Here is a 12812-nt window from a genome sequence, read left to right as displayed (position 1 = left end):
CTTCTCTCCTTCCCCCTCCCACTGATACCAAACCCCAGACAGGACATGTTTTTGTCCTCTGTCTTTTGAAAAAAGATATTTTTGTTTATTTAAGGTAGCTACACAGGGAGTTTCATTGTGACAGTTCCATGTATATATGTATTATAACACAAATTGGTTTATTCCATCAACTTTTCTCCTTTGTACCTTAGTCTCCTCCTTTGGTGATTTCAATAGGTTTAAAAAGTCCGTATTCATTCTTGTATAGAAAGTAGATCAACCATAATCACCTTTTTAATTGCCTTCTTTTACCTTCCCTCTCTTGTTAGTTACCTCCCCTTAGGGTGACCCATTTTTTCATAACATTGCTTGGTATTTGTATTGGGCTTATATTCTACATATGAGAGAAAACACGCAGCCTTTGGCCTTCTGAAACTGGCTAACTTCACTTAAGCTGATGTTCTCTAGTTCCATCCATTTACCTGCAAACAACAAAATTTCATTCTTTTTTATGGCTGAAGAAAATTCTATTGTGTATAAATACCACATTTTCTTTATCTATTCATCAGTTGTGGGGCATCTTGGCTGTTTCTATAACTTGACTATTGTGACTAATGCTGCAATAAACATGGTTGTTCAGGTGTCTTTATTGTAACCTGCCTTAGATTCCTTCAAGTAGGTCCCTAAGAGTGATAATGCTGGGTCATGAGGCAGATCTGTTTTTAGTTTTTTGAGGAGCCTCCAGATTGGTTTCCATAGTGGTTGTAATAATTTACATTCCTACCAACAGTGTATGAAGGTTCCTTTTCACCCACATCCTCGACAGCATTGTTGGTTGAGTGAGGTGGAATCTTTTTATTTTTTTATTGTTGTGCTGGGTGGGGTTACACTGTGTCATTTACAAATATGGTTGATGTACCCTCTATACAAGAATGAATATAGACTTGTATGCACATATGAATAATAAAAAAAAAAATTCTATATTCATTTTTTTTTCCTTTTATTATTCATATGTGCATACAAGGCTTGGGTCATTTCTCCCCCCTGCCCCAACCCCCTGCCTTACCACCCACTCCGCCCCCTCTCTCTCCCCCCTACCCCCTCAATACCCAGCAGAAACTATTTTGCCCTTATTTCTAATTTTGTTGTAGAGAGAGTATAGGCCATAATAGGAAGGAACAAGGGTTTTTGCTGGTTGAGGTAAGGATAGCTATACAGGGAGTTGACTCACATTAGTTTCCTGTGCGTGTGTGTTACCTTCTAGGTTAATTCTTTTTGATCTCACCTTTTCTCTAGTCCCTGGTCCCCTTTTCCTATTGGCCTCAGTTGCTTTTAAGGTATCTGCTTTAATTTCTCTGCATTAAGGGCAACAAATGCTAACTAATTTTTTAGGTGTCTTACCTATCCTCACCCATCCCTTGTGTGCTCTCGCTTTTATCATGTGCTCATAGTCCAATCCCCTTGTTGTGTTTGCCCTTGATCTAATGTCCACATATGAGGGAGAACATACGATTTTTGGTCTTTTGAGCCAGGCTAACCTCACTCAGAATGATGTTCTCCAATTCCATCCATTTACCAGCGAATGATAACATTTCGTTCTTCTTCATGGCTGCATAAAATTCCATTGTGTATAGATACCACATTTTCTTAATCCATTCGTCAGTGCTGGGGCATCTTGGCTGTTTCCATAACTTGACTATTGTGAATAGTGCCGCAATAAACATGGGTGTGCAGGTGCCTGTGGAGTAACCTGTGTCAGTCTTTTGGGTATATCCCCAAGAGTGGTATTGCTGGATCAAATGGTAGATCAATGTCTAGCTTTTTAAGTAGCCTCCAAATTTTTTTCCAGAGTGGTTGTACTAGTTTACATTCCCACCAACAGTGTAAGAGGGTTCCTTTTTCCCCCGCATCCTCACCAACACCTGTTGTTGGTGGTGTTGCTGATGATGGCTATTCTAACAGGGGTGAGGTGGAATTTTAGCGTGGTTTTAATTTGCATTTCCTTTATTGCTAGAGATGGTGAGCATTTTTTCATGTATTTTTTGGCCATTTGAATTTCTTCTTTTGAGAAAGTTCTGTTTAGTTCACTTGCCCATTTCTTTATTGGTTCATTAGTTTTGGGAGAATTTAGTTTTTTAAGTTCCCTATATATTCTGGTTATCAGTCCTTTGTCTGATGTATAGTTGGCAAATATTTTCTCCCACTCTGTGGGTGTTCTCTTCAGTTTAGAGACCATTTCTTTTGATGAACAGAAGCTTTTTAGCTTTATGAGGTCCCATTTATCTATGCTATCTCTTAGTTGCTGTGCTGCTGGGGTTTCGTTGAGAAAGTTCTTACCTATACCTACTAACTCCAGAGTATTTCCTACTCTTTCCTGTATCAACTCTAGAGTTTGGGGTCTGATATTAAGATCCTTGATCCATTTTGAGTTAATCTTGGTATAGGGTGATATACATGGATCTAGTTTCAGTTTTTTGCAGGCTGCTAACCAGTTTTCCCAGCAGTTTTTGTTGAAGAGGCTGCTATTTCTCCATCGTATATTTTTAGCTCCTTTGTCAAAGACAAGTTGGTTATAGTTGTGTAGCGTCATATCTGGGTCCTCTATTCTGTTCCACTGGTCTTCATGTCTGTTTTTGTGCCAGTACCATGCTGTTTTTATTGTTATTGCTTTGTAATACAGTTTGAAGTCAGATATTGTGATACCTCCTGCATTGTTCTTTTGACTGAGTATTGCCTTGGCTATTCGTGGCCTCTTGTGTTTCCATATAAATTTAACAGTAGATTTTTCAATCTCTTTAATGAATGTCATTGGAATTTTGATGGGAATTGCATTAAACTTGTAGATTACTTTTGGGAGTATCGACATTTTTACTATGTTGATTCTACCAATCCATGAGCATGGGAGATCTCTCCACTTTCTATAGTCTTCCTCAGTCTCTTTCTTCAGAAGTGTATAGTTTTCCTTGTAGAGGTCTTTCACATCTTTTGTTAGGTTTACACCTAGGTATTTGATTTTTTTTGAGGCTATTGTAAATGGAATTGTTTTCATACATTCTTTTTCCCTTTGCTCATTGTTAGAGTATAGAAATGCTAATGATTTTTCTATGTTAATTTTATATCCTGCTACCTTTCTATAGCTATTGATGATGTCTAGAAGCTTCTGAGTAGAGTTTTTTGTTAAGTTACTGAGACTTGGGACATTAAATAATTTGTTCAAGGTTATATAGCTGGTACTGATGGTGTCAGTAACTGAATCCTGGAACTTAAGCCCTCATCAAGATTTTATATATTGTCATTACTCCAAAATGTTCCTTCATGCCCTCTCCCTTTCATTTCCTGCCTCCTGCCTCCCAGAGGCAAGCACTCTTTTCTGCCATATATTAATTTTGCCTCTTCTAGAACATCACATCAATGGAATCACATGCACTCCTTTAAGTGAGGCTTCTTTCACTCAGCATAATTTTTGCACATAATTTATATCCACATCATTATGTTTATTCCCCTTTCTTGCAAAATGATACTCTATTTGTGAATAGATACTTGAACTATTTTCAGTGTTTGGCTCAGATGAATAAAAACTGCTCTTAATATTCTTATAAGAAACTTTTTGTGAAGTTTTTTTTTTTTCATTTCTTTTGGGTTTAGTTTTATAAAGAAACTGCCACATTTTTTTCCTCAAAGTAGTTGTACCATTTCACATCCCCACCAGTAATGTGTGAGGGTTGCAGTCACTCTACAACCTCATCAATATTTGATTGTCAGTCTTTTTAATTTTAGCTATTTTGATATGTGTGAAAAATGAGATATAAAAGATCTCTTCATTGTGCTTTTTTTTTTTTTTTTTTTTTTTTTGGCAATACTGGGGTTTGAACTCAGGGTCTCAGGCTTGTAGACAGGTAGGTGCTCTACCACTTCAGCCATTCTGCCAGTCCCTCATTGTGCTGTTACTCTGATGATCAATGATATTGATCTTTGTTTCTTGTGTTTTTGGTGAAATATCTGTTCAGATCATTTGCTGATTTTAAGATTGGATTGTCATTTTATTACTGAGTTGTTACTTTATATGTAGAAATGGTCAAGCAATGGCTATTTTTTCCCCTATGCAAAAGTATGCCCTTAGTGGACAGAAATAACTTGTGAAAGATACATAATAATTTAGTCTTATTGAATAAAAATAATTCATATTGATCCGATTAACACATTGTGGGTGGTAGAACATATTAATTAAAAAACATTGTGGATTTAAAAAATTTCTATCACATTTCTCAACTTGATGTAACTAATTTCTTTGCTATTAAGTGGGAGAATCCAAATTATCTGAATCAGAGAATGATGGAGATAAATAATTTATTAAAGTAACTCTAAATTATTCCTAGCAAGTAAATAAATATCTTGGTATATGGAGTGAAAATACTATGAATTAGACATTAATAGGGCTAAAAATAGTAAGTGCTAATAAGATCACTTCTCTTTGGATTTGAAATTGTTATGAAAAGGCCTCCATACATGCTACTATATATTCCCCTTGTGTTTCTTATTATAGGTCTGTATATTCATTCCAAATATAATAATCTTAGAATAAAATAACTTACTATTTTATAAAGTTGGTTAATTTTGTTGTCTGTTTGAAAATTATTATGTTTTAGTTTCTTCAAAATATTGATAAAGTATAGCTGGTAGTTCTTTTTTTTTTGGTAGAACTGGGGTTGATCCTCTAGGTCTTAGCATCCCATATAGCTAGGATTAGAGGTGTGATCCATTGGCACCTGGCTTATAGCTGATATTAATGGAACACTCTTATTCTATTGTGGAAAAATCACTTTGTTAAGATCAAAGATACTTTCAAAGTATTTGATATCATTAGTTCTGTGAAAAGTATAAAGAATGAGAGATTCCCTAGAGTTAAGGTACTATGGCTACAGTATACGAGAACATTTTTTGAAAGGAAATATTTACTAGACTTTTACATCCAGCTATAAACTATTTCTTTTTTTTAGTTATAGTTTTGCAATAGGGTTTTCATGCTGAGTAAGAGAAAAAGAAACACATGTCTTATGTAATTGACAGTAATAATGGGTAACATTTATTCAGTACTTTCTGTGGATAAAGCACTTTACAAACATCTCATTTACTCCTCACAGCATTCCTGAGGTGGAATTCCATTTTACAGATGGCAATTGGAGTTACCTGAAGTAACTTGCCTATAATTTTATATCTTATAGTAAGAAAATAAGGGATTCAATCACAGGCATTCTAACTCTATAGTCTATATTCTTTAATCTGATTTGTATGGTTTCGTTTCTGTTAAATTAATTAAATTTTCCTTGTTTGCATTTAATTAGGGTTAATTATAAGGAAAAGAGCATTCTCAATCTAGTTTAATCAAAAGGGCTACAGCATAGTACTATAAGGCTTCAACAGAGAATCTGTATAGCTCCAAGGGCTAGGTTCACAGGAATTAGAACTAACCCTAGGTGCAGACACATAGTCCCTCTCTTGCATGCCTTCTCTGTTCCGTCCTCTTTGTTTTGTTCTCTGTTGGCAAGTTTCTTAGGTTACCAGTAGTTTCCTATTCCTTTGTGACTTGCACTTGTTGCCTGTGTGACTCTTCCATCTCCTGTGCTTTGCTGTTTGTTTCCTGTTTTTTAAGATGAATCCCATTGGCTCAGCTAACCTCTTGAGGAAGACTACATAAGTGAATGGGTGTCCCTTTGGTGCCAGTCCTGACCAGTCATCTCTGAACAGAGTGAAGTTATCTGATCCCAGACATGACCACCAGACCTTAGCATGGCCATGACATTTTCACCAAGAAGTGTGGCATGGGTCAGCAGGTTCATAAAATTTACTAAAAACTAACTTAGTTTAGGTGAACTTACAAATGAAAAAGAGGGTCCTGTCATTTTTTTTTTTTTAACTAGATAAGCATTTGTAAGGTGCATTAGTTCCAGGTAGTAGCCTTTGAGTAGAGGTAACTTTGACTAAATATTTATGAGCAGCTCTGCTTGATTGATTTAAATCTTGGAAATTCTCAGTATGCATTGGCAGATTTAGAAGTCTGAGGGCAGAAGGTGTAGCTCATTGGCCCTAAATTCAGTCTCCAGCATCCCACCCACAAACCCCTCAAAAAAAAAAAGAAAATTCTGAGAAGTCCTATACTTTGGAAGTTTGGTGACTTTTATGGTTTTTTTTTTCCCGAACAGTGCTGAGGATTGAACCCAGGGCCTTGCACACACTATACCACAGCTAGGAGCTGTACTTCTAACCTTGATGAGCTTTTAAAACATAACATTTCCTATACTTATTTGATGAAACATTTTTTTTTTAACACCTCCCCTGTCTTGGAATCATAGAACTCACCACTCAGTGTTTTGAGAAACATTGCATTAGAGTGTGGTACAGGGTTTTTGTGAGAAGGGAGGTAGGATTAGTTAGTATTATAAAATACAGTTGGTGATACTTCTTGGCAGTCATTGACAGAGTAGTATGGTTTTCGAAAATATGGTCTTGGCCTCATACCTATAGGGTTTGAATTTTTTCTGTGCTATTTATTAGATGTGATCTTGAGTAAGAATTTATACTTTCAGAGCTTCAGTTTGCTAATCTATGATACTTTCTTAGTGCTTTAGTTCAGTGCTTGACATGGTAAATAAGTAAAAAATAGAGATCTGTAAAATTACCTGTGTTTTTACAGGCTAACCATTTTTTTGTAATAGGAAGTTATTATCTTATGTCTTAATAGTTTTATCTAGCATAATTCATGTATCAGATTTCATTTTAGGATAAATATGGAATAAATATGTAAAAATGAATATCAATTCAGCAAAACAATTTTGATAAGAGAGAGGCAATTAAATTTTGTACCCTCAGGATTAGAAAGTCAGTAAGTAGATGCTGCAGGACAGTAGAAACCATTTAGTAGGCAGAGCAGTCCTTGTAGAGAGTAGAACATAATCACGGTCATAATGGAGGCAGAACCAGAAAGCTGAATTATAACAAGGATCAATGACACCTCTGCCTCTACTAAAATTTCTTGTAAGTTACTCACATAAGTTTGCATATATTTCTGGCAATCATAAGGAACCTATCTTACATACTATTACTTATCCACATCCTTTAAGTAAAGCATGAAAATTCACTTAGTTGATGTGAAACAGGAAACTGTTTGTAGCATTCTTGACCAGGGAACATACATGACTGAAGGTGTGCTTCTTTCTTGTTTTTACATAGTTGCTTCTGTAGTGGCGTGGAGAGACCTGGATTTACAGCTCTGTCAGCCATTAGCCTTGTATGATCTTAGATAATTTTAATGGTCACATTTTTCTTTCCATAATTTCAGTTAGTCAGACTTATTTTGGTATGTGTGGGGAATCCAGAAAAGAGTCTCTTAGCAAAAGGGATCATTGTTTATAAGTGTTTAGAAACAAGTCAGGGATGATAGTAAATCTGAAAAAAACGAGAGGAAATATATGGTCAATCTATGTAAACATTAAAATATTGATGCAGCTGAGCTAGGAAAGCCTGATAGTACTCAGTGTTATTCTACCCCTTTGTTTATGAAAAAGAAATGTTAGGAGGATAATACATCTTCACAAATGTAACATTATTTATTTTTGCTGCCATGAATTTGTTTTTTTTTCTCCTTTATTTATATTTCAAATATTGATAGCCATTTCTTGCAAAGAATTTGACAAACAGGTAGATTTGTTTTTCTTTCTAAATTTTTAAAAATTAAATTTATTGTATACAGCATGATGTTTTGAGATATTGTACAAAGACTAATTAACATGCATTATCTCAGTTATTTTTTTTTTGTGGTGAGAAAACTTAAATCTACTCTGTTAGTGATTTTTAAGCATCGTGAACAGTAGACCTTTTGAACTTTTTTCTCCTAATTGAAGTTTTGTATCCTTTGACCAACATCTCCTCAATACTGTCCCCTTCCCAGCCTCTGGTACCCACTCTCCTACTCTCTGCTTTTATAAGTTCACCTTTATTTAGATTCCACATATAAGTAAGATCATAGGTATTTGTCTTTCTGTGCCTGACTTCATTTAAAATGTCCACCATTAATCCACATTGTCACAAATGAGGACTTCCTTTTTATTTTTTTAAAGGCTGAATAGTATTATACACACATACTCTACACACACACACCCATCACATTTTCTTTATCCACTCATTTGTTGGTGAACACTTAGATTAGTTCCATATCTTGGCTACTGTGAATATTGCTGCAGTGAACATGAGAGTGCAGATAGCTCTTTGAGCTATCTTTGAGATACTGCTTTCATTTTCTCTGGATATATACCCAGTGGTGGGATTGCTGGCTCATATGGTAGTTCAGTTTTTTTTTTTTTTTCTTTTTTTCTTTTGCTATGCTGGGGATTGAACCCAGGGCCTCATGCACACTAGCACTAGGCAAGTACTCTACCACTGAGCTACATCCCTAGATCTATTTTTTATTTTTTGAGAACTTCTTCTTATTTACCTATTAAAATTCCTCAGTTGTCTCATTTTATCCCCTTTAGAATTTCAATCTTTTATTTTTCCCTTATAAATGCATAATGTATGAATCGTATTGAACCACTCTATGTCCCCCAGAGCCTAGTTTCAGGATTTTGCTTGTGGTCTATCCTCTCTTTTTATTCAAAATCCTCTGTGTCCTTTAATTCAAGTACTACCTTTCTCATGATGGCTTAGGGAATACTGAATCTAACCTGAGAATATAATAAAGAATTTTGAAAACAATATATGAAAATGTTTATTAACAAATTATTTATAGCATCTAAATATTGGCAAAAACCAATCATGTTCAGCAACAATGCAATGATTATGATTAAAAGTGATATTGGAAACATAAAAAGATGTTTATGGTATAGTACAAAAGTCAGAATACAGAATCATAATGTGCAAAATAATTAGAATTGTGAAACAAAACATAAGCAAGAAAGTAGGAAATTCACCAAAATAAGTTTTTGTGTTAGAGTAATAGAATCACATATGCTTTTTCTGTATTTGGCAAATATATGTAATATAAGTGAAATTAAATAATTATAAATTATTATATACTGATGCATTTTATTTTGCTGTTTTAAGGTTTAGTCAAAGCAGTGTTGGGGTAACCCCAAAATGAAGTACATGAAGTGTTGAATATTGGGTGATTGTATTGAAGGAGTTGAAAATACTTTATAAAAGAGCGAAGAGCTATCTATGTACTTCACATGTGCAAGGCTGTTTAAGGCCCTGCATTCAATCCCCAGCACAGGAAAGGGGGAGAAGCAAGCTATGTACTTTTAAAGACAAGGAGAGCTGAAAAAGTGTGAATTTGTTATTTGGATAGGGATAAAATTGTTGAAATTAAAATTTTCTAGTATCTGTTTAAGTTGTTTAAAGGACATAAGACATCCTAAAAATGACAGGGTATTGTCTGAGAGAAGAACAGAAGATAATATAAGATGGGAGCACCAATATGTGCAGGTATTGAAAGGACCTTCAAAAGGACAAGGACAACCATAGAAACAAAGATGAGTATAAGAGATCCTTGTATAAATATAGTGTAGAGAAGACCAGAGCTTGGAATGCAGCTTGTGAAAAATGCTTAAGTCAATAAAAAGCATTTCAAATTATATTAGCAGTAATAACAAAGAAAAAAAGAATGAGCCTGCTGTTTGAGACTGAAGTGGTATATTAGAAGATGTCAGAGAAAAGTAATTTTTCTGTTTCCATTTGGTTTGATTTTTCTCTTTTGTGGAGAGTTATATTAAGACTAAAGATGAAAAGATTATTCTAATTAGTTATTGTATGTATTTATGATACATGATTTTCATGTTCATTATAGATAGATTTAAAAAATATAGACCAATAAAAAAGAAATGAAACTGCTGTTCAGTAGCTTTTTTCTTTTTCTTGGAACTTTTCTTTCAGAAATATGCCATAAACAGTTTCCATTCCCATAATTACAGACTATACTATCTTTTACAAATCTTTTTATTAAATTATAGCATGCATACAGAAAAGTACACAAACTACACAGCTCAGTAAATAATCCCAAAGTGAATAAACCTGTGCAGCCATCACTCAGTTCAAGAAAGAGACCATTACAGTATCCTGGAAGTCTTCAGTCCAATCATAAACCCTTCAACCACTCTGTTGTGACCCAGAATACTGTACCTTACTTTGAGTTTGTATTTCATATTAATGGGAGAAGATAGTAAGTCATTTTTATCTTGCTGCTTTTGTTCAACATTATGTTTTAACATTCATGTACATTGTGTGTTGTACGTTGTTTTCTTTATTGTGTAACAGTACTTTGTATGAATAAACTACAATGTATTTATCCATTGTAACCTTTTTTAAAAAAATATTTTTACAGTCCAAAGTCTTTTATTTTTTGAGATATTTATGCCATGAGCTCATAGGGAATAGGTTCCAGCAGCTCAGGCTCCTCTCCATTAGTTCTCACAGAGTGTGTTTCTCTGGGTAGAGCAGGCTGGCACTTCAGTTGAATACAGGTTTCTTTCTCTTTGGCTGGCTTCTTTTTCTGATCATTTTCCTTCACGCATTTCAGGAAGCTATCTCTTAGACTGCTTAATAAGCTCAGTACGTACATGAATCTCTTGGCAAGAATCTTGCCCTTAACTTGCTTGTTCACAACAATGCCAACAGCGTGCTGGGTAACATTGTAGACTCTTCCAGTTTTGCCATGGTAACAGTTGTGGGGCATTTCTTTTTGTACAGTACCCATTCCCTTGATAGCTACAATATCACCCTTCTTGTAGATTGGAATGTATGTGGCCAAAGGAACAACTCCACGTTTCTTAAAAGGCCTAGAAAACACATATTGGATTCCTCTCCTCTTTCCCTTTGTGTTCGTCATTTTGGCAAATTACTGGAAGATGGCAGTTTTGGCCGAAAGGAAGTCCATTCTAACTGTTAATGGGCTTTGAGTTGTTTGTACTTCATTTTTTTCACTTTGAATACATACTGCTTGTTTTGTGCCTGGCGCTTAACAGTTATTCAGTAAATACCTGTTGAATTAAAAAATGTAACAATGACAGTTTGATTGTAAGATTTTTATCATTTGCTTTATTGTTGCTGGTTAGCATTTTTCATTTTAACTTGAAAAACTCCTTTAACATTTCTTGTCAGTCAGTTTAGTGGTGATAAACTATCTCTTTTTTTTTTTTTCGGTCTGGGCAAGTCTTTATCTCTTCATTTTGTAAAGCACTGTTTGGTCAGGTATAATATTTATTGTTGACATTTTGTTTTTAATTTCAGTACTTTGAATATCTCATCCTGCTGTCTACTGGCTTACAAGATTTCTGCTGAGAAATTTAATGATGGTCTTGTGGATGTTCCCTCTGAAGTGATGATTTACTTTTACTGTTTTCAAAATTCTCTGTCTTTGACTTTACAATTTGACTATAATGGGTTTTGATATAGACCTTGTTGGGTTCTACTTATTTGTGGTCTGACTTCATGAATCTGAGTATCTGTTTTCCTTTCTAGATTTTGGAAAATTTCAACATCTCTTAAAAAAAATTTTCACTCCTTTTGTCTTTTCCTCCTGTCGCCTTATGATACATACACTGGTTTACTTGATGGTACCTCATAAGTCCTGTAGGCTTTCTTCATGCTTTTTCATTCTTTTTTCTCCTCTTGTTAGATAACTTCATGTTACCTGACATTGAGTTCACTGAGTTTTTCTGAGTCTTTCTTTGAAGATGTCTATTGAAGTTTTCATTTCAGTTATTGTATTTTTCACTATCAGAATTTGGTCTTTTTTATGGTTTCTGTCTCTATATTGAACTTACTGTTTTGTTTGTCTGTTTTTCTGAATTCACTTTATTCTACATCTATATACTTTTAAAACTTATATTGTTATCTTGATTTTTGTTTTACTAAACTAGCTCACTGAACTTCAAGGTAGTTGTTAGTTGTTTTGAATTCTTTTTCATGGTGTTCATAGAGTTCTAATTCTTTTCTTTTTTAAGGAGCTTTTTCAAAAACTTAACATGTATTAGTTATATGAATTTAATGGGTTTTACTGTAACATTTTCATATATACTTTGTTTCTTTGGGTCAGTTACTGGAGCTTTCTTTTTGTTTTGTTTTTTTTTTCCCCCCCTTTGGTGGTATCAAGATTCTCTGATTCTTTGTGATCTTGTTTTTGTATCTGTGCATTTGAAGAAGCTGTCACCTTTCCCATTCTTTACAGAATGGCAGGTAAAGCCCTTTACCAACATCTTGGCTAAGAGGTTCTGGGTAGTCTGGTAGAGTCTAACTGTCTGATTCTGGTGGAGTCCAGGCAGATCTATGCCAGGTCTGTAGTGGAAAGGCCCTGTATTGGGGTCTGTAGGCAGGGCAGGCCTGTTCTAGTGGCCTGCAGGGGGTGAATGGGTTTGGTGCCACAATACTAGGTGAGTGGGCCTGCTGCCAAGTCACTGTGTTGAAAGTTGGATATCACTTTACTCTTTCTCTCCCCCATGGGAGAACTTGTGTGCCAAGGGCATCTCTCTTGGCACTGTGATATGAAGGCTGGATTCTGGAGCTCTTCTGAAAGTATTTTTGCTGGATTATATGATTATTAAACTTTTTTTTCTCTAGGAAGATTGGTGCTGGAACCTCCTGTTGTGCAGTTTTGCTGATAATACATGTCTGCTTCTCAGATTTTTTAATTTCTTGAAGTAGTCTTAAGCCATTTATTTCTAGGAATTTGTTTATTTCATGTACATTTTCAAATTCATTTCCATAACAGTGTTTGTAATATACTTTTGTTATCGTTTTAAAGTCAGTAGGATCTGTAGTGATTTCTGATTTTGATTATTACTTGC

General features: G+C 34.8%; 2 protein-coding genes across 10 annotated transcripts in view; one reads left to right on the top strand and one right to left on the bottom strand.

Annotated features, from left to right (window-relative positions):
* Sbf2 (SET binding factor 2) overlaps positions 1-12812 on the top strand; it is a 406422-nt gene that overhangs the window by 19823 nt on the left and 373787 nt on the right. The gene's annotated exons all lie outside the window — the stretch shown is intronic.
* On the bottom strand, positions 10267-10855 carry LOC109690132 (large ribosomal subunit protein eL21-like). The gene has a single exon (XM_074041141.1). The coding sequence runs from the start codon at positions 10853-10855 to the stop codon at positions 10379-10381; it is 477 nt and encodes a 158-aa protein (XP_073897242.1). The 3' UTR covers positions 10267-10378.

Source organism: Castor canadensis, chromosome 1 (assembly GCF_047511655.1).
Source record: "Castor canadensis chromosome 1, mCasCan1.hap1v2, whole genome shotgun sequence".
Taxonomy (NCBI): Eukaryota; Metazoa; Chordata; class Mammalia; order Rodentia; family Castoridae; genus Castor; species Castor canadensis.
The sequence above is the reverse complement of the archived record's forward strand: the minus strand, read 5'-3'. Positions and strand labels throughout refer to the sequence as shown.